Source organism: Pyrus communis, chromosome 17, assembly GCF_963583255.1.
Source record: "Pyrus communis chromosome 17, drPyrComm1.1, whole genome shotgun sequence".
Taxonomy (NCBI): Eukaryota; Viridiplantae; Streptophyta; class Magnoliopsida; order Rosales; family Rosaceae; genus Pyrus; species Pyrus communis.
The window spans coordinates 17,602,116-17,628,589 of record NC_084819.1 but is presented as its reverse complement, the minus strand read 5'-3'; the positions used below and the strand labels follow the sequence as shown (position 1 = coordinate 17,628,589).

General features: G+C 37.4%; 1 protein-coding gene and 1 long non-coding RNA gene across 2 annotated transcripts in view; both read left to right on the top strand.

Annotated features, from left to right (window-relative positions):
• The window catches only part of LOC137723694 (uncharacterized), a 36,191-nt gene that overhangs the window by 4,240 nt on the left and 5,477 nt on the right, over positions 1–26,474 (top strand). The gene's annotated exons all lie outside the window — the stretch shown is intronic.
• Positions 3,516–22,066, top strand: LOC137723693 (leucine-rich repeat receptor protein kinase HPCA1-like). Its single transcript, XM_068462888.1, has 20 exons — positions 3,516–3,622; positions 4,217–4,323; positions 6,777–6,900; positions 7,013–7,084; positions 17,676–17,750; positions 17,856–17,927; positions 18,017–18,178; positions 18,265–18,339; positions 18,428–18,499; positions 18,598–18,669; positions 18,768–18,836; positions 18,928–19,002; positions 19,120–19,191; positions 19,278–19,412; positions 19,507–19,973; positions 20,060–20,200; positions 20,302–20,441; positions 20,533–20,752; positions 20,864–21,099; positions 21,241–22,066. Exons 2-20 carry the CDS (start codon positions 4,245–4,247, stop codon positions 21,751–21,753), a joined length of 2,871 nt encoding a protein of 956 aa, XP_068318989.1. The 5' UTR covers positions 3,516–3,622; positions 4,217–4,244; the 3' UTR covers positions 21,754–22,066.

The window sequence follows — 26,474 nt, the reverse complement described above, 5'->3', positions numbered from 1 at the left end:
ATTTTATGGGTTCGATTCCTAGCATTGGTAAATCATAAGACGGTAGCCAATGAGAGTCTGAAATGCCTTTATGAGTCTGCTTTCGAAAGATGGACTATAGTGGTGAAGCCACTAGCTAGTCCCATTATAAAAAATAAAATAAAAAAATTAGATATGATACATACGTACAATGATTGTTCATGGTTGATGGCCTTTGCTACTTATTTACGTGTGTGAACAACGTAGACGTAGAAAAGGGGAGAATCAAACTCCAAGTTTCAATCACAAAGTTAAATACTTTTCACTGTTCGAGCTCCAAATCTCTTCCAAAATGTTGCGTTTTTTATTCCCTTAGCTGGAATTTTCTTTGTGAACGAAAAACCCTATTGTTGGAGTTGTTCTTATTGGTGGGTGTTAGACGGCAATTTGTACTTGGTTTGTGTATTTGGACTTTGACTCACTAAAAGAAAGAATTTTCTTTGTTGTAGTGAATTTGGATATTTTATTTAATAGACAATCTCGGTTAATGTGATTTGATCATGTGAAATGAAGGCATATACAGATGCTCCGGTTAGAAAATGCAATTATGAGATAAAGACTTAGGGTAAAAAAACAGTAGAGGAAGACTTGGAATGAAACTTTTAAGAAAATACATTGAGTATTTGAAGCTAATGGAAGAGTTGGCGCAAAACCGAGCGCAGTGACGTTGTAAGATTTATATAGCCGACTCTACTTAATAAAATAAGATTTTATTATTATTGTAGACACAGTCACACTCTAGAAATCGTCTGTTTGAATAAGATGTAAATTTTTATTCAACAATCATGGGGATCTAATCTTTGATTAAATATGCTTGAATGCTAAGAAAACAAAAGGAGAAGAAGACCCTACCTTCATAAAAATGGCCTCAACCGTCACCACCACCTAGTGGAGGCAATGACATTAGTTACAGACGACCATCCTTACTCCTTACTCCTCTTATCTATTTCTTACGAAAACTGGTTCCCAGATTGACCCGCCATTCGAATCCAATGGTTGTAGTGCCTCATGAGTTTTGATCTAGTGTTGCGAGCTAACTATATCCTTTTTAAATTGAATGGCTCAAATTCAATTTAATCAATTTTAACTGTAATAAAAAGATCAAATGACTCAAATTTAAATTAAACTGTCAAAATAACATTATTTATTAACCAAATCATATCCAACACCAAAACTCTATAAATACACATCCATGTGTTCAGTAATCCATTAAAATTTCAATTTTCTCAACAATTTTTTTTGTTCAGAATTTGAATTTTTTTACATCAAATGTTTGCAAAAATAAAACAACATAGATTATACAAAAGCTAATTCCAAAATTATTAACAAAAAAAAAAAATCAACTAAATATGAAAGTTTAACAAATTATAAAGTTTGGGGTGGAAAAAAAATGTCTAACCTCAAGTGTCGAACTCACTATTGCTGGCAGTTGCAATGCTAATACTGGTTTAGGGGTTCACGACACAGATGTAGGCCAGCAACGTTTGGTTTGGGATGAAAGGATTCTTTGCCATCCAAATGGAAGTAGATTTTTTTGTGTCTCTCTCTTGTCCAAACATCAATTTAGTTGCAATATTAGGGAAGTATCAAGTGTCACTCCTCACTTGGATAAGAAGTATGGTTATTGTAAGCTCATAGTCACGAGAACAATTTACATGAAACGAGTGTTGGCGTGAGTCAACGTTTTTTATATTTATTGTAAATTTGTAATTTCTTTATGGATAGGGATTTCATTCTTGATGAGGGATTTCATGCATCTTGTACTTGTATCAATCTTCCTCGAAAGAAGAATATACAACAATTACCCTCAAATTTTCCTACAATTTTATACATAGCTATTAGCTACTATGACGTTCCGGTCCAATAATACATTCTCAAATATATGGAAAAAAGCCTTATACATGACAATGTATTGTTCGAGCTCCAAATCTCTTCCAAAATGTTGCGTTTTTTATTCCCTTAGCTTGAATTTTCTTTGTGAACGAAAAACCCTATTGTTGGGGTTGTTCTTATTGGTGGGTGTTAGACGGCAATTTGTACTTGGTTTGTGTATTTGGACTTTGACTCACTAAAAGAAAGAATTTTCTTTGTTGAAGTGAATTTGGATATTTTATTTATTAGACAGTCTCAGTTAAGGTGGTTTGATTATGTGAAACGAAGACATATACAGATGTTCCGGTTAGAAAATACGATTATAGGACAGAGGCTTAGGGCAAAAGGAGTAGAGAAAGACTTGGAAGGAAACTTTAAGAAAAGACATGGAGTATTTGGAGCTAATGGAAGACTTGACTCAAAACCGAGCGCAGTAACGTTCTAAGATTCATATAGCCGACTCCACTTAATCAAATAAGGCTTTATTGTTGTCGTAGACAAAGTCACACTCTAGAAATAGTCTGTTTGAATAAGATGTAAATTTTTATTCAACAATCACGGGGATCTAATCTTTGATTAAATATGCTTGAATGCTAAGAAAACAAAAGGAGAAGAAGACCCTACCTTCATAAAAATGGCCTCAACCTTCACCACCACCTAGTGGAGGCAATGACATTAGTTACAGATACACCATAGTTCGTCCTTACTCCTTACTCCTCTTATCCATTTCTTACGAAAACTGGTTCCTAGTTGCAGATAAATTAGGGTTTAACTTATATGTTGTTTTAATGCCATGTATTTCTAAAATACGAGAGAAACTTGCTTGCAAGGACGTTATTGGCGGCATCTCTGTTAATAATGTGCGGTCAAGTGTTATAACTTTTTCAATATCTTTTAAGCCTATAATGCGTCCTCGTATATTTTAGTGTGTCGACCTAGACACGAATACAATCAGTTTACCAAATTGATTGCATGTAAGTTCTTCTCATTTAAGACGGGTGATGCACTTAAGAAAGAATGACTCTATAAACAATTACTATATATATATATATATATATTGTTTGACTCTTTACATATAAAAAAGTTATTTTTCTTCCACATGAACATCTTTAAAAAAATTATTTGATTTAGAAATCCGTTAGTTATTCATATGAATCACACAAATTGATGGTTCATAATAAGGGTGTTACTTGTTATCATGATTGTCGATTGGTCTGGCATATATGGATAACTAAATTGGGTCCAAACGAATGAATTTTTGTAGAGATAGTTGTTAGACGGTGATAAAAAGAATGAACAATTCCGATAATAATACAACAAAATTATATCATGTCATGGCTGAAGGAGGAAGAATAACCATATGTATTGTCTCTTAATTTTGAGTGGTCAAATTGATTATTTTTTAAATTACAATTGTCGATTATCGATATTTGATTGTTATGTTCTTATTCGATCGATATATCGTTATCTAATTTTGGTTAGTTCTGAACATATTAGATATTTCCTTAGAAAACGACATTATTGCATTCAACAAGAAAATGGATGAAACCAGGAATCGGTCCCAGCCGAAGGAGGAGGAGCCCGTCGCCTTTAAATTTTCATAATTTAATTGAGAGTCCCATTTGGTCATATATTCAAAAGAAACCTGCTTTGCTTGTTCATATTGCTGCCTTCACTGTATTTGTATTCTGCGTTTTCTTCTCTCAAATCGCGCGGGCGGGCGGAGGAAACGGTAAAACCTCCCACTTTATTTAATTAATTTAATCACTTTATTTAATTAGTTTAATTTAATCTAATTCTATGCTAATGGACTATGACTACGACAGAGAGTGATTAGGATGATGGTTGTTTTTTGTTCTGGACTAACTGGAAAGATCAGATGATTTTGGTTTGTGGGTTTAATCAAATTGCTTTGGCTTCTAAGACAAGGCTTAATCGTTTAAAAGAAGCTGAAAAAAGCCAGCCCTAAACATTTTTCTCTCTAGTTTCTCTCTCTCTAGATATTGTAGCCTGCAGGGTATTTTTTTGGAGACAGTTGAAAGAACCCAACTCAGGAAATCCAGCTTTACTGCTCAGAAATAAGCAGAGCTTCCAAAAAAAGCACTTTTTTGGTTGCTTGGTGCTTGGTGGGAACGTGGAGATTTAGCATGTACATGCATGCGTAGGACTCTTATTAAATAAAATTCCAACTATCTAAGTGGTGTAGTAGTTGGTATGTAGTGGAAGAAGATATGTTTGAAAAGTGCTTTTTTGGACATTTCAAGGAAGTAAAATTTTGTACAAATGTGCTTTTTGGCTCCTGCTTACTAGCTGATCGGTCTCACAGATTCACACACAAATTTCCCGAGGCAACCATGCGGCTGCTGCTGCTCTTTCTGGCTTTCTGCTTCTCTGGAATTCATGTGATCTCTTCTTCTACACACCCAGATGATGGTATGTATAGTCTTAAATATCAATATATACATACATATATATATACATACATATATATATACATACATATATATATACATACATATATATATACATACATATATATATACATACATATATATATACATACATATATATATATATATATATATATATATATATATATATTGATCTCTTAATTCATGGGAAAATTGGGTTTTGTGTAGTTTCTACTTTTGGTCTACAATTTCAAAGCTACCTTCATATCCGTTGACTTGATAGGTTTTTTGTGATATCATGTTCATCTTCCTATTCTCCGTGATGATATTCCAAATCAATCATCTGTTATTATATGGGAAAGTAAAAACGAATGGCACAGTGTGATTGGTTTGGGATACCAGTATTGTGCATCCTTGGTGTAGATTCTTTCGTGTGTTGACACGCCCGACCCCGATATCCTCCAAATACCTGAGGTAGGCACGTGTTGTCCGATACCCGAAGGTGACGAAGCCATACTAACATTGATGTGAAGTAACGAACATAAATAAAACTTATAAATTTAATTACAATGCTTATGCAATTGAGGAACGTGTTCAGAGTATACAACTAATTCCAGACACTAAAAAGGAATAATATAAAATTGAATGAACAAAGAGATGGGTCCTACACTGAGAGGACTCGAAGATGCCGATGCGGGAGTGCCTTAATGTTAGGATTGTACGCCTTGATTCTAAGTCCTGAGGGGGCGCAAAACAAAACATGAGTGGACCAAGTTGATATATATATAAGTAGTACAAAAATAGTTATTCAACAACGTACTAACCCCCAAAGCTTATGAAAACTCAATAGCATAAGATATAATAGGTTTTCCAAAACCCTAGCATGCCATAAAAACCTTCATAAAACATATATTGTATATAGTGTGCTTAGTAGTGGTATATATATAAGGCATATACATATATATAATATTTCATTCGCCCGAAGGCATATAGAACATTTCTTCATTCATCCGAAGGTTCTACATCACGCGCTTGTAGGTAGATCATTTGCCTGTAGGTCGTAGGCACTACATCTCCCGGCCGTAGCCAATATAAATATCTTCCGCCTGTAAGCCCTACACACGCTCGACCGAAGCCAATATAAATATCATTTGTCCGTAGGCCCTACACACGCCCCGCCGAAGCTAATCATATATCTTCTGCCTGTAGGCACCAACTAAATGCCCGGTTGAAGCCAATCATATGTATCCAACCCACACCCGGCCATAGCCAATCAAATATATATATATATATATATATATATATATATATATATATATATATATCCAACCCACACCCGGTTGTAGCCAATCATATAAGTATCGTTTGCCCGTAGGCAGTAACATTCGAATAACCACTAAGTAAGTACATAAGGACATTAACATAATATTTCTAATATCTATAGATATATATATATATCTATTTTAATCGGACTTTAGTAGCTAAAATGTCATATCGTAAAACCTATTCGTAATATATAGTCATCAATCATATATACTACGAAGAGCGTAAAATCAATAAAGCATGGTAATTCGTAAAGCATGAAACTAATTTACTCATAAACGTTTCATAAAACGTAGCCATTAAATCATGCTTTTCATGTATGCATTTCTAGCAATTAAAACATGCATTTTGGAAAGGGTCCACTCACCTTACACCGTTGGCAAAGAGCTGTGCAAACAAGCATGGATGGAAATGCCACTAACAATTGCACCTAAGCACATAAGGGTACCAATTAATAAAACTATACTAAAACGATTGAATTAGAGAAAACAGACGTCGAAAACGGATTCAGGACGTCAAATTTAGTCTAGGAGGGGTCTCAGACCGAACCCGAAAAAGTCAACCCAAAAGTCAACATTGATGGGTCAACGGTCAACGGTCAAATGGGTCAGTCAAACGGGTTGGGTTGGATCCGGTTAGGGTTTAAGGTTTTGGACTTGAGTTAGGGTGAGGTTTGTGGGTTAGGGCCTAGGCTAATGGGTAGTAGATTGGGCTTTGGGTTTGGGCCGATTGCATGGCCCAAGGGTTAGGTTATTGGGTTGAACCTAGGTTGGGTTTGATACAAATTTGGGCTTGGGTCACAAAGGCCGAAGGTTTGGGCTAGTTTCAGGTTGGGTCACGGGTCGGGAAGAAAGAGGGGGAGAGGGAATAGTGGGCCGGGGGACAAATTTGTAATAGTGACCCCCAAGTGGCTCTCCAATTAAGACTAATCATCAACCCCAATTTAAAATAAAATATCCCACCCATAGTGCAATTATGAAATTGCCCTTCTGTTACATAATATCTGAAATGGGTCGTTACAGTGTACTTAGCAATTAGTCCATTTAATTTTGGTCTAATGTGAATTATTTTGAAGTTTTGGTTAAATTTCGTTCTAAACCCTCATTGTTCCTATTAAGGGTAGTTGATTGATTTATAAGTTTGTTGATCCAGCTAATGCACTCCAATCCTTGAGGCAGACATGGAGCAACGTTCCACCCAGCTGGGACAAGTCAAACGATCCATGTGGGGAGCGCTGGGAAGGCATCACTTGCAACGGTTCGAGGGTGACTGAATTGTGAGTGTTGTTCATCTTTGAATTCTGATGTGATAGTTGTAATTACGAGCATTCTTGCTTACTTTCTTAATCGGATTTTGAATTCGAACCTCTTCTGATGTTCACTGTGCAGGGGATTATCAGGAATGAACGTGGAAGGGAAAATTGAAGGCGACATTGCAGGGCTCTCTGAGTTAAGATCCTTGTGAGTGTGATTGTTCATCCTTTCATACCAGCATTATTGTTTGCAGTATATTATGAACTGAGCAACACACAACAAATTTGATGTCTAATTACAAAAATATGCATAAAACATGTTTATTTTGCCAAAAAGAATTACAAAACAACAGCAAAACGAGTCCGAGGGACTCCAGCAGCATCATCAATGAGAGCTGATCTAATTCAAATGGGAGGCTCATCAAAAATAAGAACACCAATATCCATATTATTGTTGGAGAACAATTTAGAAACAATAAAATAACAGAAATATAAAACCGAAATACTTATATTTTATTATTCAAAAATACTTGTAATACATAATGCAATTATGTTATAGTAACAAAAAAATTAAAATGATACTAACTTGAATGAATTGAAGGTAGAGGCAAGCGCAAACGCTATGTCCTTCGAACAGTATTTCCATCCCACTCGTGTGCTTGTGGTTCTACAACGTCTGCTCGACCAGGATACAACTACCTAATTCTACAACCCACACTGGATTATAGAACTCTAACGAATTGCTTTGTGTGTTTACTCTCTGGAAATTTTGTATGGAAGACAAGGGGGAAGAAAAAAAAATATGATCTTTGATGAAACTGAGGACTCCAGTTATATAGGCTCTTTCATACCTCTTCATACACCTTTCTGAAGCTATACAACTCTTTCCAAAGAGATACACCTCTCTGAAAATTAATGTTCCCAAGTGCCCCAAGGCCCTTGTCTTGATTAATTAATATTAATTAATATTAATATTAATATTAAAGTATAATCATCAAGCCTAATCCACATAACCATAAGGCCCAAGCTTTCAATCCATTTCCAAATGCTCCAAGTTCTAATTACTAAGATAAAGGAATAAGCCTATATAAAGGTTAGTGAAAAAATACTGTTGACCAATGTGGGACAAGAGGGTTTCAAACTCCTACAATTATAACTACAGTTAGCCAACTGATCTGCCACAATATTCTTCTCTCTGTAAATGTGATTCAATTCACACCTCCTCAATTGTCTCATCATTAATTTGCAGCTATGCATAATTGTCTCCAAAGGATGGAAATTATCAACTTGGGTTTGCTTCAACAACATACCAATAGCCTTGGAATCCATCTCAATATGAAGATCAATAGCACCCTTATCAATAGCAAGCTGTAAACCAAAGTATAAACTCCATAATTCAGCATCACAAACTTGCCCTTGTCCCAAATTCACAGCAAAGCCACCTAACCAGTTGCCATTATGATGTCTTAGTACGCCACCAACCCCAATTCGACTAGAATTTGTCCTTCTAGATCCATCCACATTTAACTTACACCAACCTACATCAGGATGATCCCAAGAGAGTGAAATTTGCCTCTTGACAGGATTAACAGAAGACTTCACACAAGCCTTCAACCATTCAGGCACATCTCTCACGATGATTGCTTTCGGATCCATAGGCATGACACATTAACAAAAGAAAATCTGCTTGTTTCTCCATTTCCAAATATACCAGCAAATAAAAAGGAAAAGAGTACACCAAACACCCTTATTGGTCCATTTTGAACTTACTTTCAGATTTGCCAGCAGCCAAGCCTTAAACTCAAGAGTTTGGGCATTCCTCAGTTGGCTTGGAATTCCTATACTTTCCCAAATACACATAGCCCTGGAACAATCTTTAAAAAATATAAGCAATGGATTCAATTGGTCCACAACAAGTCATACAAGAAGAATCAGACGTTATTTGTCTTTTAACTCGCTGCTCATTAGAATGCAATCTCCCTTTACTCATCAACCAAAGAAAAACTTTTAGCTTAGGTGGAACATTAATTTTCCAAATAAAATCCCAACAAGAATCAGGCAAATCCTCTCCATCAAAGCAAAGATTATGAGCTGACTTAACGGTGAAAACTCCATTAGAAACACATCTCCAAATAATTTTATCCATACCTGCACCAGTAGTACCAGCAGGCCGACATATAACTTTTTGAACCATATCTTATGGCAACACATCTCTGAGTTTTTCAAGATCCCACCAACCGTTACTTAAAAACTCAGAGACAGCACACTCAATATTGGAGATATTAGCAACATCAAGCTCTCTTTATCCCCAAACCACCCTTACTTTTAGGTCTACAAACCATACTCCATTGGCACAAATGAACTTTTTTCTTTTGATCGGTATCCCCCCACAAAAAATCCCTGTTCAGCTTGTCTAACTCTTCACACACACTAGCAGGAAGCTTGGTCGTTTGCATGGCTTAACTGGTATGGACGAGGTAACAGCTTGAATTAAGGTAATTCTTCCAGCCATGGACAATACCTTGCTCTTCCAAGTTGCCAACCTCTTCTGAACTTCATCAATAATGCCCGAATAAGTAGCCTTTGAAACTCTAGTATGAATTAGAGGCATTCCTAAATAATTCCCAAGACTCTCAGAGATAGGAGAACCACAAATTGCACTAATACGATTAACAACATCCCTGGATGTGTTTGGAGAACAATAAATAACAGATTTTTCAAAGTTAACAGCTTGACCAGAAGCTTTGCAAAAAATTTCAAGGAACCTTTTCATTAATCTTGCTTGCTTTGGAGTAGCTTCAGAAAACAAAATTAAATCATCAGCCAAAAAGAGATGAGAGACCCCATGTCCAGATTGAGAAGCCTTAACAGGTTTCCACCTTCCTCTGTTCACAGTTGCAGAAATTAAATGAGAGAGTTTCTCAATACATAGCACAAACAAATAAGGGAACAAATGATCCCCTTGCCGAATACCGTTTTGAGGAGTAAAACAATCTGTTAATTCACCATTGAAACAAATTTGGTACTTAACGGTGGATACACATTCCATCATAAGTTGAACCAAATTCGAAGGCAACCCAACCTCATTCAGTACGTACTCAATAAACTTCCAATTAAGTCTGTCATAAGCCTTAGACAGATCAATTTTCCAGGCGAAAAATCCTTTTTGGCCTTTTGACATTCTGAACTTGCGAAGAATTTCTTGAGCAATAAGGATATTGTCAGAAATTTGTATGCCAGGAACAAAACTACCCTGATTAGGACTAATCAGATGAGGCAAAAGAGGTCTGATTCTAGCAACAATGATTTTAGAGAGCACTTTATAAAGAGCGCAACAAAGACTAATAGGTCTAAAATTCAACATCTTTTGAGGATTATCAATTTTAGGGACCAAAGTTATCAGCATACTGTTTAACCCCGCAGGCAATCTCCTTGGGTGAAAAGCATTCCATACCATTTCAAAGATATCATTAGCACATATATTCCACTGACTTTGATAAAAGCAAGCAGGAAAACCATCAATACCTGGAGCTTTAAGGCCTCCAATATTAAAGAGGCTTTCCTTGACTTCAACCATATCGATATCTTTGATAAGAGCTTCATGATCATCATCATGTATATCAGGAAAAAGATTAGGAAAAGATTCCATTTGCTTAGACTTTTGCCCATGGGAAAAAATAGTTTGAAAGTACTCCACGGCCAACTTTTTCAGATCAGAAGACTCCGATATCCAAGCACCTTGATTGTTAATGAGCCCCTCAATTCTATTTCTTCTCCTCTTTACAATAGTAGTGAGATGAAAAAGTTTGTATTACGATCACCTTCTTGAAGCCACCTCAACCGAGACTTTTGATGCCAAAATATAGCCTCCTCATTCAAAACTACATTATATTCAGAAATCAACTCATTCTCCAATTTAAAAAGAAATTTATTAGGCCCACGACACAAAGCTTTTTGAATCCCATCAATTCTTGCTAGAAGTCTGCACTTGAATATTCCACTTCTTAAGCGGTTCAACAAGAGCACAAGTTTTATTAACAACCGAACCTCCACCATTACTCCAATAACCATCAACAAACTCATTGAAATTTTCATGCCACAACCACATAGCTTCAAAACGAAAAGGATGATGCTTGGGAGAAAATGAATGATGAGAATTTAAGCATATCTTAATTGGGTGGTGATCTGACTTGGTTCGCGGGAGATGGTGAACATAAGCTTCAGAGAAAAGGCTCCTCCAACTCATATTACAAATCCCTCGATCAATTCTTTCTAAAAAAATTTTATTAGTCCAAGTAAATTTAGGACCAATAAAACCCAAATCAATCATATAATTCATATCCACCTAGGATTTGAAGCCTTTTAATCTGCATAATGGAGCACCACCAAGTTTATCTTCCACACACAACATGTCATTGAAATCCCCAACAATTAACCAAGGCAATTGATGACAATCGGCTACAAAATCCAAATAATCCCACAATCTCTCTCTTTTAGTAGCACAAGGGCTAGCATAGACAGCAGTGAAAATCTAATGGTTCTGACCAACGCCTCTCACAACAACAGAAATAGCTTGGTCAATGGTACCGATAACTTCCACCTTTAATCTAGAATCCTTCCACAACATCCACAAACCACCAGAGAAGCCAACAACATCCACAATCTCCAAGCACGGAAAACCAAGAGATTTCACTACTAAAACAGCTTTCTGACCACTAATCATGGGCTCACAAATAACCAAATTCTCCATTTGGTGAATATTAATTAAATCTGCAACATTATCTTTAAACTTGGTGCAACCAGCACCTCTAGAGTTCCGTACTACAATGTTCATCATAAAGCTGGAGGAGATAAATAAAACCAAGGCATAAAGCCTAGCAACCCATAAGGGTTGCCTCCACATGGGGGGCACACATCTCATCAGACTTAGCTGAATAAGAATCCTCGGATGAACGAGATCACTGAATAATTGAACCTGGAATAGCATGATCAGTATTCATCATCTCTTCACCTGGATTCAGATCACACGCAGCTCACTCAACACCGCTGCCACTTGCATTGGATGATTGGTGACCAAAAATACATGTTCCTTTCGACATATTTGAACCATAGTACATATCAGTCTTGAAGGCATTAAAATTAAATTTGAACGGCTGACCCTCAACATTACTAATCGAACTAGAACTTGACCTTCTCACCAAAGGTTGTCTTAGCTGCCCCAAATGATCAGTGCTCAGTCGGGAATGAGCATTTGGCTTACCACCAAAGTTAGAGATTTCAGCAAGTGCATCCCGATCACCAGTTTCCTTCTTCCTAGCCACCCAAATTTTCCTTTCAATAGACCCTAGCATGCCATAAAACCTTTTCAAAACATATCTCGTATATAGTGTGCTAACTAGTGGTATCAGTTGTAACGACCCAAAATTCTTATTTGGAAGCTAAATCCAGTGATAGGCCAAAATATAGTCATGGTTAATCTCTACACTATTAACCATAACAAATTTCTTTCGTTAAAAGAAATTCAGCACAATATTAAATTTGGGTTATTTTTATGGCTGCATCTAACCGTCTTGTTAGACTACCTACATACCCTGTGAAGGGATCAAGCCATTCGTAGTTCATCGTTATGCTTCTAGAACAACATCTCTCCACAATCTGCAGAAAAACAACACTATTGGACCAAGTTTAGGCTCCCCTTGGAGCATTCAAAACTAAACCAAATCGTGTAATATTATATGGGTTTTGAAGCTTGTGTTATGTACTTTAAAGGCATATAAAGTTTGTAGAAAACAGAGCTCTAAATCGGAAGTGATGCCAAAAAGAAAATGGAGTCTTGAAACTAGAAATCCAGTTTTCTGCTCGTCTGGCGGCCCTGTGACTCAACTTTGGAAATAATTTTGATCAATCAAAATTCAACAGAATTTAGTGAAATCAAATGGGTTTTGATCATAGACATGTCTAATTTCAAAACACACAATATTAGATCAAAAGGAACTCACGAGGACATAGAAATCAAGAGCCAAAGTAGGCTACTTGAAACATAGTTTCTTTTTGCAAAATGAACAAGTTTTCTGCAATGTTAAACCCATACTCCTTTAATCCAATTTACAATTCTAGGGCAATCCCAAACTATCCAGGAATCATATTTAACTTCTATTTCTATGTGTTAGCTTACCCATATCATGCTTAATTCTTCCTCTTTTAGACAAAGACTACAAACAATTCAATAAAATTAAGGTATGTACCATTTCTTGTTTTTGTCATGCCCTCCAAAGTCGTTCATCAATCTACCACTTAGCTACTAAGCTCTTAAATCAATGTTACCACTATAACTCCTCAACAAGAACACCAGAAATTCAAGTTAAACACATAAATATCAAACTTGTTCGAAAATGAAACTTGAAATTTGGAAGATCCACTTACATATCCTAGAAGTGCATGAAGAGAGAGTATTTTTCTCTCTTGGGTCGAGACCTATCTCCTGCGAGGTTAGCTGGAATCGGCGGAAAAACGACGAAAACCGTCGAAGCTTCTAGGCTTCAACATATGGGCACGCTTGGTTCCAACATATGGCTTTGGTATCAAATTGAAGAGGGTTTCGCTACAAATACATAGACTTCGACTGTGCGTGATTTCGTTGCCGTACGAGAAAGCTATGATTCCCAGAAATTTTTGGAGTGAAGGAGAATTAAAGGGGAGAAGAACACATCAGCCGCCCCCCAAACTGCTGGTTTTTCACGCAAGGAAGAAGAAAAAGGAAGTCATTAGCTTCCAGAAAGTTCTAGTTGAATTTACTAAAATGTCATTTTATTTAGAAAATTTGTAATTTTCTCGTTCGAAACTCCAATCCGTTTGCGCTTACGTGCTCATAGTAACATGTAATATCTAAATATGCCAAGAATAGTAGAAAAAATATATGAAAGAATCAAATAAGTCTATGAAAATCTCGTTTAGCACGACATGGCATTTTCGTCTTTTCCACTTATCGATAAATTTTTCGACGTAAATTATAATAAATCCCGGAAACAAAATTCTAAAATTCCTCTAATCAAATTTTTACAACCATAAATCATTTATTCTTGATTTACTCCACATAATCATATATTTTAAATTTTCAGGGTATTACATTCAACCCCCATTAAAACAAATCTCGTACTCAAGATTTCTACCATCAAGTTATGAAAAGGAATTAGGATTACACCCACCACTCCTTTGATAGTGAATAAAATCATAACCTCAGTCTACAATTTTATTCAAGCTCAAAATAAATAAATCAACGAATAACTCATCGTGATTCTCACCCATATTCTCAAATTCCCAGCCACATCATTGGCATAATAAATATAAGAAATTTTAGCCATATACATTGGCAAAGTAAATATCAAACACCAAGCCGCAATCCTCATGGGCTAAATAAATACTAGATTATCAAACCACATCTACCATCGGTTAGATAAATACTAGCATAATAATCATAATCATTGGTATACCACTTACCATCATTGGCTATACACAGCTATCACCACGATTCCTTCTCAGAACTCGTGTGCCAACATAATCCAACCTGATGACCAGTCCCGCGGCCGATTACCCTCACTTCAATTTGACCACAACAACACGAAAGTGTCCATTTAATCCTACACCCCAGAACTAAGTGCCCTCCCCACAGGATACGGTACAAGTCTGACCATGTAGGCTTCCAGAGGTTTAGGGGATCGAAACCCAAGGCAGCGCGCGGTGCCCCTCACTCCTAGTAACTCTCAATCTATGAGTGTCCATTTCCAACGGTTATACCACATAGACTATCCTGCAGGAGTAGCCCGTCCGTATAACACCCTCTGAAGGTTCAGGGGATCGAAACCCAGGGGAACCTCCCAGTTCCTTTCACTCTCAGGTCATCAAAATCATCTAGGGAACCTGCATTTACAATCTACAGGAACTTGCGCTCACAATAACACACGTGAGTATCCATTATACATATATGTAACTCACTTATTCCTAGCAATTATGAAATATGCAACCACAATGCAATAATAATTTCCACCAACTGGACTCCATAATCAGAACGGAGTTGCACCACATATCACATGAGAGCCACTTCATTCAAAATTTTTTTGAAACAATGTAATCACAATGCATATCATAATTCACATCAATAAGAGCTTAAGGATAAAACAATTTGAAAGTAGGATCGTTCGCTCTGATACCACTGTTGTAATGACCCAAACTTCTTATTTGGAAGCTAAATCCAGTGATAGGCCAAAATAAAGTCATGGTTAATCTCTACACTATTAACCATAACAAATTTCTTTCGTTAAAAGAAATCCAGCACAATATTAAATTTGGGTTATTTTTATGGCTGCATCTAACCGTCTTGTTAGAATACCTACGTATCCTATGAAGGGATCAAGCCATTCGTAGTTTGTCATTATGCATCTAGAACAACATCTCTCCACAAAATCTGCAGAAAAGCAGCACTATTGGACCAAGTTTAGGCTCCCCTTGGAGCATTCAAAACTAAACCAAATCATGTAATATTATATGGGTTTTGAAGCTTGTGTTCTGTACTTTAAAGGCATATAAAGATTGTCGAAAACAGAGCTCTAAATTGGAAGTTATGCCAAAAAGAAAATGGAGTCTTGAAACTGGAAATCCAGTTTTCTGCTGCTGTCTGGCAGCCATGTGACTCAACTTTGGACATAATTTTGATCAATCAAAATTCAAATGAATTTAGTGAAATCAGATGGGTTTTGATCGGGACATGTCTAATTTCAAAATACACAATATTAGATCAAAAGGAACTCACAAGAACATAGAAATCAAGAGCCAAAGTAGGATACTTGAAACATAGTTTCTTTCTGCAAAATGAACAAGTTTTCTGCAATGTTATACTCATACTCCTTTAATCCAATTTATAATCAGGACAATCCCAAACTATCCAGGAATCATATTTAACTTCTATTTCTATGTGTTAGTTTACCCATATCATGCTTAATTCTTCCTCTTTTAGCCAAAGACTACAAACAATTAAAGTATGTACCATTTCTTGTTTTTGTCCTGCCCTCCAAAGTCGTTCATCAATCTACCATTTAGCTACTAAGCTCTTAAATCAATGTTACCACCATAACTCCTCAACAAGAACACCAAAAATTCAAGTTAAACACATAAATATCAAACTTGTTCGAAAATGAAACTTGAAATTCGGAAGATCCACTTACATATCCTGGAAGTGCATGAAGATAGGAGTATTTTTTTCTCTTAGGTCGAGACTTATCTTCGGCGAGGTTAGCCAGAATCAGCAGAAAAACTACGAAAACCGTCAAAGCTTCTAGGCTTCAACATATGGGCTCGCTTGGTTCCAGCATATGGGTATGGGTATGGTATCAAATTGAAGAGGGCTTCGCTACAAATACATAGACTTCGACCGTGCGTTATTCCGTTGTCGTACGAGAAAGCTATGATTCCCAGAAATTTTTGGACTGAAGGAGAATTAAAGGGGAGAAGAACAACATGGGGTTAACGGGCTGGAAGCCCTGGGTTGTACAAACGGGTATGGGCTTGAAAGCCCATCCCAGGATTATAGGGTTTAACTAAATGGGTTGCTGGGTTGGGCTGCCTTAAGGTTTTGGGCTCGGGGGTTTAGGTTTCACAGGCCTTAGGCTTGGAAGCCCAGCCCAAAGGTTCTAGGCTCGAAAACCTAGGTTGGTTTCTTGCCAGGGGGTGGCCGAAGGTGGTTGGATCTTAGCTCGAAACCCACGAGCTCGCAGGACCTAGGTCGGGTGTCTTCTGGGTGCCCCGGAGCTTCACAGAGACGAGGGATGGAGGGAGGAGGTCCACACGAACGTGGTGGTGACGTCTGGGTTCTCTGGGTATGATGGTGGTGTAGGTATGTCGCCAGGAAGGGAGAGGGAGGAAAGTCCGAGAGAGAGATAGAGTGAGTTGAGAGTGAGATAGAGAGTGAAAGTGAGAGAGCTCGGGGAGAAGAGAGAGGGAGAGAGAGGAAGTGGGTGAGTGCTTGCCACGTGGCAAGCAGAAAGGGGTGGAGAGGTTTAGAAAATCTGAAAAGGGGATTTTGATTGGGTGAAGATAGGGGACCAAGGTGTAACTTTCATAATCTATAGGGGAACAAAAGAAATTACAAATATTTGGGGGTGGGGTCTAACAATCAATGCTCCAAGGAAAGCTCTCCCTCTTATGCCCATAGCGACCACATCTGAAGCAAATTTCTGGCATACCCGGGTACTCCAAATGGTACCATCCCTTATTAATTTGAATAAACCCTTCAAGAGGCTTAGTCACATCAATCTCAGCACAAATTCTAGCAAATTTGCCCCTGTATTGAGAGCTGGTGTTTACATCAATCTTCAACAGTTTTCCCAGCACACTACCTATCTTCCTCATTGCCGAAACATTAAAATACTCAATTGGAACACCCAGTATCCTAACCCATACAGCCATACGAGTAATGTAATAACCTCTGTTGCAGGCACAAATCCTGGTCTCCATTTTTGAATCGTCAAATACTGACCCGCAATTATCCTCTTCCAAATCAAATTTAACAATATAAAAATCATGATCAATGGCAATAAGCTGCATGCCTCCTTTTAATTGCCATTTTTGCCTCAGCCTGTTCAACAAAAAATTATAAGTGTGCGATCGCCCAAGAAGTTTGACGACCAGAGCATCATGCCAATTCTAGGGTGCTCTGAATTATTAAGTGTAACTAAGAGAGTTGTACCATTTCATGAGAGTCGGGATGGAATTCTTTTTGTAACAAAGCTGAAACGTTAACATTGCAGGGTTCTTTCATTCAACAAAGGCCTCACCGGTTCTCTCTCTCCGCGATTAGGGGATCTGAGCAATCTAAACATCCTGTAAGAACAATTCACCAAGCTATTTTTCACGTCTGCACCTTTTCAACTTTATGGAACATGAGTTTTTGTATCGGATAATTATACGAGACTGTTTCCATCTTTTAGGGTCCTAGCTGGTTGCAGCTTCAGTGGAACTATTCCAAGTGAGTTGGGGAAACTTGGAGAGCTAAGCTTCTTGTAAGAATTGGACTCATTATTCCTACTGTTGGTGCAAACCAATATGATGTTTTTCTTTCCCAAGTTTATATAACTTTGGTTTTTCTCAGGGCTTTGAATACGAATAGCTTCACCGGCAGTATACCTGCTTCTTTGGGTAATCTCTCCAACCTCTATTGGCTGGACCTGGCACACAATCAGTTGACTGGACCTCTCCCAGTTTCAAGCGGCACTACCCCCGGCTTAGACCAACTGTTTACGGCTCAACATTTGTGAGTATTAAAAGAAAATGAAATTCTAGTGAGGATTATGCCACTGCTTATTGCATAAACATTGAACAGATTATATGAATTTGCAGCCATTTGAACCACAACCAGCTTTCAGGTACCATTCCACCCACACTTTTCAGCTCCAAGATGAAACTGATCCATGTGTAAGTTGATACGAACAATCAGTATCGAATTTGTCTGTCTATCAGTTTATGTTCTATGCTTAAACTGCTTGTCATTCTTTATTTGCAGATTGTTTGATGGAAATAGATTCACTGGGGCTATTCCATCAACAATATTTTCCATTCAGACTCTCGAGGTTCTGTGAGTGAAAAGCCATCTTAATTTTTCTTTTTCTTCCACATTTAAGTGCATCTGCTTCTTGACACTTATTAGACTAAAACCGTTCTTTTCTGCAACAGTCGGCTTGATAGAAATGCTCTGACGGGACCAGTCTCCTCAAATATCTCCAACCTAATGTATCTCAGTGAATTGTGAGTACAAACTCTCCAAGAAAATACTTTGGTGTGCTTTTACCATGATCTTAGTGATGGTTAATCAGCTTTTACACGGTTTTTATATTCTCTTGCAGAAATTTCGCGCACAACAATTTGGACGGCGCTTTACCCAACCTAACTGGATTGAATGCCCTCAATTATGTGTGAGTACATGGCGTGGAGCTGTCATTTGCAGTTTCAGTTTTCCGGGGTTTTCTTTTGTTGTACTGATAAATCCTAATGATTTTGCTTCAGAGACCTTAGTAACAACTCGTTTCATCCATCAGAAGCTCCGCTTTGGATCTCAACCTTGCCATCGGTCATCACTATGTAAGTCCGATGGTGGTTACATGAAAATGTCTTGGTATATATTGATGAGTCTTGGAAAAGGACAGTGAAAACTTTATTGTGATATCATTTTGAAATTATTTACTGTTATGATGCCAGCGTTTTAGAAAATGTAGCGCTTCAAGGGACTCTGCCACGGGGGATGTTCAGAATACCGTCATTGCAGCAAGTGTAAGTATAAGGAGAATAACGGAATAATTCATCTACTTGCTGCGATTTCAATAAACTGGTCATTCATCTTTTCTGTGACTCGACAGGAAACTGAAAAACAATGCGTTTAACGGCACATTGAACATGGGTGATAACATCAGTCCGCAACTGACGCTTGTTGATCTGCAGAACAATAAGATTGAGGAAATAACTCTGGGTTATGAGTACAAAAATACATTAATGTAAGACAGTTCACGGGCCTCGATCTTAATTTTCTATGATGCTCTGTATTTTCATGGGACAATCATTCTTAGTTGTGACTTTTATATATTGCAGACTTGTTGAGAACCCATTGTGCAACAAATATAGCTCGCATTCGTTCTGTCAGCCTCCACAATCAAATACAAAACCGTATGCTACTAGCACGAATTGTGCATCCATTACATGCCCCGGGGATCAACAGCCAAGCCCTCGGAGTTGTAAATGTGGATATCCTTTTGAAGGAACACTGGATTTCCTAGCGCCCCCTTTCAGGGATTTGACAGATGTGACTCTGTTTAAATCCCTAGAAACGATCCTATGGGAGAAACTTAACCTCACTCCCCATTCAGTTTCACTTAAGAACCCTTACTTCGACAACGACGACCATCTTAAAGTACATGTGGCTCTCTTTCCACCAACAGGAACATATTTTAATAGGTCAGAGATTATCAGGATTGGATTAAATATGAGCCATCAGATTCAGAAGCCACCAGAGAAATTTGGACCCTTCAATTTTATTGCAGCTCCATATAATTTCCCAGGTAATTTTAAATCACAGTGTTCATATACACTTTCCCTGCATTAGAAGATCAATTAAACTGACAGTAAAAAACCCGAATTGTTTCAGACACGCATAAAAGCTCTATGATCACTGTCGGGATATTAGTGAGTTGTCTCGTTCTTGTTGTGGGCCTCGTGGTAGTAGGAATTTACGCCATTAGGCAAAAGAAACGTGCGGAAAGAGCCATTGGTTTAAGCAGACCTTTCGGTGAGTAACCATTCCTGTTGTGGATGATTTTTAGACTGAAATTCTATCATTAATACTAGGTACTGGTCAGCTTATATTCACTACTCTCCTCTATCTTCCAGCTTCTTGGGCACCAAGCGGAAATGATAGTGGCGGTGCACCACAGTTAAAGGGAGCAAGATGGTTTTCGTATGAAGAGCTTAAGAGGTGCACCAATAATTTCTCTGACAGTAATGAGATCGGATCTGGCAGCTACGGGAAGGTTATATATTCAACTCATTCAGTAACAGCTATGAAATTGTGATTGAATTTAAAAGATTTTTTTTCTATACTTTTTGGTTGGCTATCCATAGGTTTACAGGGCCATGCTTTCTGATGGACAAGTGATAGCAATCAAAAGAGCTCAGCAAGGATCCATGCAGGGAGGCCTCGAGTTCAAGACTGAAGTCGAGTTGCTCTCTCGCGTTCATCACAAAAATGTCGTTGGTCTTTTGGGATTCTGTTTCGAACAAGGAGAGCAGATGCTGGTTTACGAGTTTATGCCTAATGGAACACTTAGGGAAAGCTTGTCAGGTCAGTTCTAGATTTTACTTCTCACTAATTCATATTTTTAGTTTTATGTGTTTCATTTAGTACCATCGATTTAACACGTAATGATAAGCTTTCTTTTCATATGAGTTGCAGGGCGATCTGGTATTCATCTCGATTGGAAGAGGAGACTCCGAATCACTCTTGGCTCGGCAAGAGGACTGGCTTACCTACATGAGCTTGCAAATCCTCCTATAATTCACAGAGATGTGAAGTCCACCAATATTCTATTAGATGAACATTTAACAGCGAAGGTTGCAGATTTTGGCCTGTCGAAGCTCGTCAATGACAGCGGAAAAGGACATGTCTCGACTCAGGTCAAGGGAACAATGGTAAGTTTACAATTAAGCATTTCGAATGTTATCATTTATAACTACCTAAAATGTACTCTGCTAGGGTAAGCACTAAGGAGGAAAATCGTGTTTTCCAGTTTGAACATTTCTTGTATTGTAAGTTACCGTCTACACTTTCAGGGCTATCTGGATCCTGAGTACTACATGACTCAACAATTGACCGAGAAGAGCGATGTATACAGCTTTGGAGTCGTTATGCTTGAACTGATAACTGCTAGGCATCCAATCGAGAAGGGAAAATACATTGTCCGCGAGGTACAGTTGGTGATGGACAAGAATGACGAAGAGCATTACGGTTTGAGGGAGTTAATAGATCGAAACATTCGAAACTCAGGAACTCTTATTGGGTTTGGGAGGTTCTTGGAGCTGGCCATGCAATGTGTCGAAGAATCAGCTGCAGATCGTCCCATGATGAGTGAAGTTGTGAAGGCTATCGAAACCATTTTGCAGAACGATGGGATGAACACAAACTCAACATCAGCATCTTCATCAGCCACAGCGTTTGCAGCATCAAAAGGTGCTCCGAAACATCCCTACAACGATGGCTTGCCGAAAAAGGAATTCAATGACAGCACCGGCTCCCTTGATTATAGCGGTGGACACATTGTTTCAGCGAAAATCGAACCCAAGTAGTAATTATGGAGTGCAACGAAGTTTTGTGTTAATTTCTTCTTTCGTAATTGTAATTTTCTGTATCCATATATACATAAATGTAGCAAAAGAATACGTAGCGTTCTTGATTTCAACTGACAAATAGGCATATAATATTCTTACGTTGTGTCTTGGTTCTTTTGGATTTGATGCAAGACTTCTTTAAACGTGCTTTTTGACAATCGATAACGTTTCTAACGAGTGACCACATTTGACATAAAAACTTACAATTAAGCACGGTTGTAGAAGCACACCTAAGTACTTTTTTAGAAAGCAGTTAAATAAATCATTTGAATATATAGAAATTTCAACATGTTTACACTTGCAACCTTATTAGCAGAATTGCTCCCTATAAAAATAGCCTCTCTTCAAGGTAGAAAAACTTAAAAGTGCTAATGATCAGAAGCACTTCGAACTGTTTTTTCAAAAAGCACTTGGATTTAATAAAATTTCGACGCTCTTCTAATAAAAGCACTTTTAACAGCATTGAAATTCAAAGAATCATTTCATTCCACACTTCTAACTACACAATCCCATCTTAAAAATTCAGTCCTCAACTTCTTTGGAAAAGAAAAAAATGAGAAACAAACATAAGGGAACAACTACAAATGCAGCAACCTTGAGCAACTCCTCACTCTCTTTTGCGATGGCTCCAATCCTCGACCATTCTCCACTGTATCCCTCAACGATGAATCCGAACCCGAATGCCGCAACCGCAGCCCTAGGAAGAACCGTATTCGAAACCCTGACCCTCAACGGGAACGTGAAGTTTTCCGGTGTCGTGGAATCTTCAGACATATCTTTCAAAGACAAGGCTCTTTTCTGCGACCAACATTATTTTCTTCACTTTTGATCAACTTCTGAATTTGGTAGCTATATCTATATGACTTGGCTTCTTTTCCCGAAATACACCAAAACGGTTGAATGAGTTTGGTTGTTGGACGGCCGTAACTACTTTACTTCCAGGAAAAAGATTGTTTGAAAACTCAACGGTTGAATTTTTACTGAAAGTTTGAGCTAACACTCACGATTTGTAATCGGGTTTGCGATTAAAAATTTATGTAGGACATTTCAGAGATGTTCCGACTGTCAAAACGGAACTGATCGTTTTCACAAATATTTTTGGTTGATTTTTACGTTTTTTTTTTTTTTTTTTTTTTTTTGTCATACGATAAATTTGTTAGTTTAGACACCAATAGAATTTGAATTCACGTTGTCATGTAATGACTCAACACCTTTCCATGCTGTGGTAAAATGCTGCTTGCTTCACAAGATTAAATATTCAATAAAAATACTTATGTAAATTAATAAATGGTGAAACTACTTACAAATGGCGTCAAACTCAATGGTCGCAAAAGTGGATGAGTGTTACTCAATAATCATATTTTCACAAAAAAAACAAAAAAAAAATGAAAATATGAGCAAGCATACATCAACAAATAAGCTTTCGTTTGGAAGCTTTTAAAATAGTTGAAAACATTTTTAGTGAAAATGCTTTTGAAACCATTTTTAATAAAAATACAAGTGAATCTTAGAAAAACACCTGAAGTGTTTCTTGAAATGGAGCACTTCAAGTGCTTTTGAAACCTAAAAATATTTTCTTTACAAACGCTTTCATTCGTTATTTTAAAAGCACTCTTAAACGAGCCCTAACAATCTTTCTATACCTTAATTAACCGATTCTAACATTCATTTAAGGGTAAATTACACTTTACCACCTTAGGTTTGATGTTTTTTACAACCTCATACAATATCTTCAAAACATTTCACTTTCATACCTCACGTACTATTTTGTTTCAATATAATAACTCCGTTACATTTTTCATCCATTGCTCTATTAAGAGCTGACATGGCTGCCACATTTATACCACATGGCTGCCACATTTGTGGCATGTGGCTAAACAATTAATAAAAAAAATTTAAAAATTAAAATAATTAATTAAAAAAAAAAAGAAAAAGAAAAGAATAAACCCAGAAACCCATTCTCCTCGACCCACCTCCCTCTCCTCCACTCTTCACCTCCCCTCCCATCCAAAAACCCACCCCCACTGCCTATTCTTCTTCTTCCGCCTTCGAGTTGTCTCTTGCTCTCATAAGTCTCTCCTTCTTCTTCCTCCCTTCATCTCTCTCTCGTTCCCACATCTTCTTCTCCACCTAAGAGGCCTGTTAGCTGAAGATGCTGTTACAGAGGTCCCTAAAATTGGGGCCCCAATGTTTGAACAAATTGAAGAACGAGAGGTGGACGAATGTGCAGAGGCCGTTGGAGCCTCTGTGGCCCTCGAGGCTTACCATTGTCGAAAACGACGAGAACTTTGCCGAGGGAAGTCGAGTCCGAGACAGGGCTCTTTGATTCGAGGGCTTGGGGTTTGAAAATCATGAGGTACAGACTTGTGTTTGTTCCACAAGAAACATTAGGTCTTGGTGGTTGACACACCCCGACCTCGATCGAGGCATGCTTCCCATCACGTGAGAGTGACGTAACCATTAGGGATGGGCAACGGTTATGGCGAACGGGTAACTGCGGTTATTTACCCATAACCGTTTATGCTCATACCCACATAACCGTTTACCCGTTGGGTAATTGCCTAAACGGTTTTACCCATACCCATAACCGTTTATAAACGGTTAACCATACCCATTTAACTGTAACCATTTAATACTCATTTACCCTTTTTAACCAGTTTATCTCATTTTTTTTTTACCATTACCCTTTTTTCACCTGTCTACATGTTTTTTAACAACTTGAAAATTTAAAAAAAAAAAATTGTCATAATTTTTTTTTTTTTTTGACAATTAAACACCATTATAGGTAACATTCATCATACATTTTCGTATTTTAATTTTTTAAGTCCTTATACCATTCCAATAATTGAAATAATAGTTTACGGATGATATTTTTAACTGTTACCAATGAAGGTAATATAATATTTGCTAAGTATTCTTGGGTTACGAAAATTGTTTAGAAGATGGTATTCTTGGGTTATTTTACCCATAATGTAAAGTATTAACATAATATATATATATAATGAGCTACATTATATTGTAATTAGCTATATAAACCATGCACTATAGTCAATAGCATTGATTTAAGTTTTGTCCGATAGAGAACATGGTTAGGAGAAGGATTACACTTGTTGACCGTGAATCATGTCTTTTTGGCAACAATCAAAAGATGCAACATTCAAATTGAAGAGATGTGATTGTTGGGTTAATGACAAAACTTCCCATCCCCTGTCAAACAGCCGCATATATATATATATATATATATATATATATAATTTTATTTTTAAAATATTCAACATTACATATATAAAATAAATGGGTAAACGGTTACCCGTTTATAACCGCGGTTAATACTTATAACCACTCATTTAAATTTCACGGGTAAACGGTTATACCTATAACCGTTTATTTATCTAAACGGTTACCCATAACCATAACCGTAAAGTTTAAATGGGCGGGTAACCATGGTTACCCATAACTGCGGGTATTTTGCCCATCCCTAGTAACCATGTGCGATGTGCGGAAGTGGTAACGATATGAAAATACGAATAACTAAAAACCACTAGTTATCTTACCTTAGACTAGCTTATAAGTACAAGTGAAAGTGATTAGAGTAAAGACACAAACAACTAGAGCATAGGTATCAAAGTGCAGTCCCGAAGGCTAAGTAATAATTATACAAATCATAAAAGAAACCCTACACTGGTGGATGTCTGTCATAATCGTCGTGAAGCCCTCGTGAGCCACCAACAAAAACTTTTATCTAGAACCTGGAGGGGTGCAAAACAGAAAATGTGAGTGGGCAAAAACAAACTTTCAAAACCATTTATCTTTTCAAATGTAATAACCCCTCACTATAAAACCCGTATAAGTTTCCCAGAAAATAATACTATAAACATATATGAAAACTATACTCAAGTATAACCAAACCATGTGTATGCCATGAAAATCATCTTAACCATGAATAAGTAAGCCAGGTGAATTGCACTAATATAAAGTGACATATCAACCAGAGTCACCTAACGTGACCTGTACGGCTGAATCAATAACTCAACAATCAAATCAAATCCTACACACGAGTTGGAATCACCTATGTGGTCTGTACGACAGGCTACGTGTAAATAAGTACGCTTAAGTGCTACGGTCACGTGAAGGCTGTGCGAAATATTGCAAGTCACCTACGAGTCGGAACCACCTAATATGGTTTGTACGACAGGTTGGCACTTGCCTTGGATGCAAGGTGAGCGTATGGTGCGGGAGGTGAACAATCACGTGAAGGCTAGACCCTACCCTCGAGCGGAGCACTAACACCTGGGTGCAGGATATAAATCACTAAAAGCAACTCATCATAATCATACACACTACCATCACAATCATCACTATATACTTACCTAAAGCTTACTTGAACGTCCACGACGTCGAGCAGTAATATGCACAGCTATATTATAACATATACTAATATGTAATGCATACGACATGGTATTTAAAACGTAAAAACTATTTAAACAGTTTTTGGGAAACATAAGGCATATATATGTATATACATAAAACCAAAAAGCTCACTCATTGGTATGTAGTCGGGTAGTAACCCCTAAGTCTTGCTTGGCTGCGCTCGTCCTCTGGAAACGTCTCACCTATATGTGAAACAACTATTTTAACATTACTTTTAAACACATAACCATCACTATAAAATAACTTCT

Coding starts and splice junctions, on each gene's coding strand:
- LOC137723693 (XM_068462888.1), top strand. CDS start 4,245: ATGCGGCTGCTGCTGCTCTTTCTGGCTTTCTGCTTCTCTGGAATTCAT. Junction 18,500..18,597: donor ATTCAGACTCTCGAGGTTCT/GTGAGTGAAAAG, acceptor TTTCTGCAACAG/TCGGCTTGATAGAAATGCTC. Junction 19,192..19,277: donor ATACCGTCATTGCAGCAAGT/GTAAGTATAAGG, acceptor GTGACTCGACAG/GAAACTGAAAAACAATGCGT.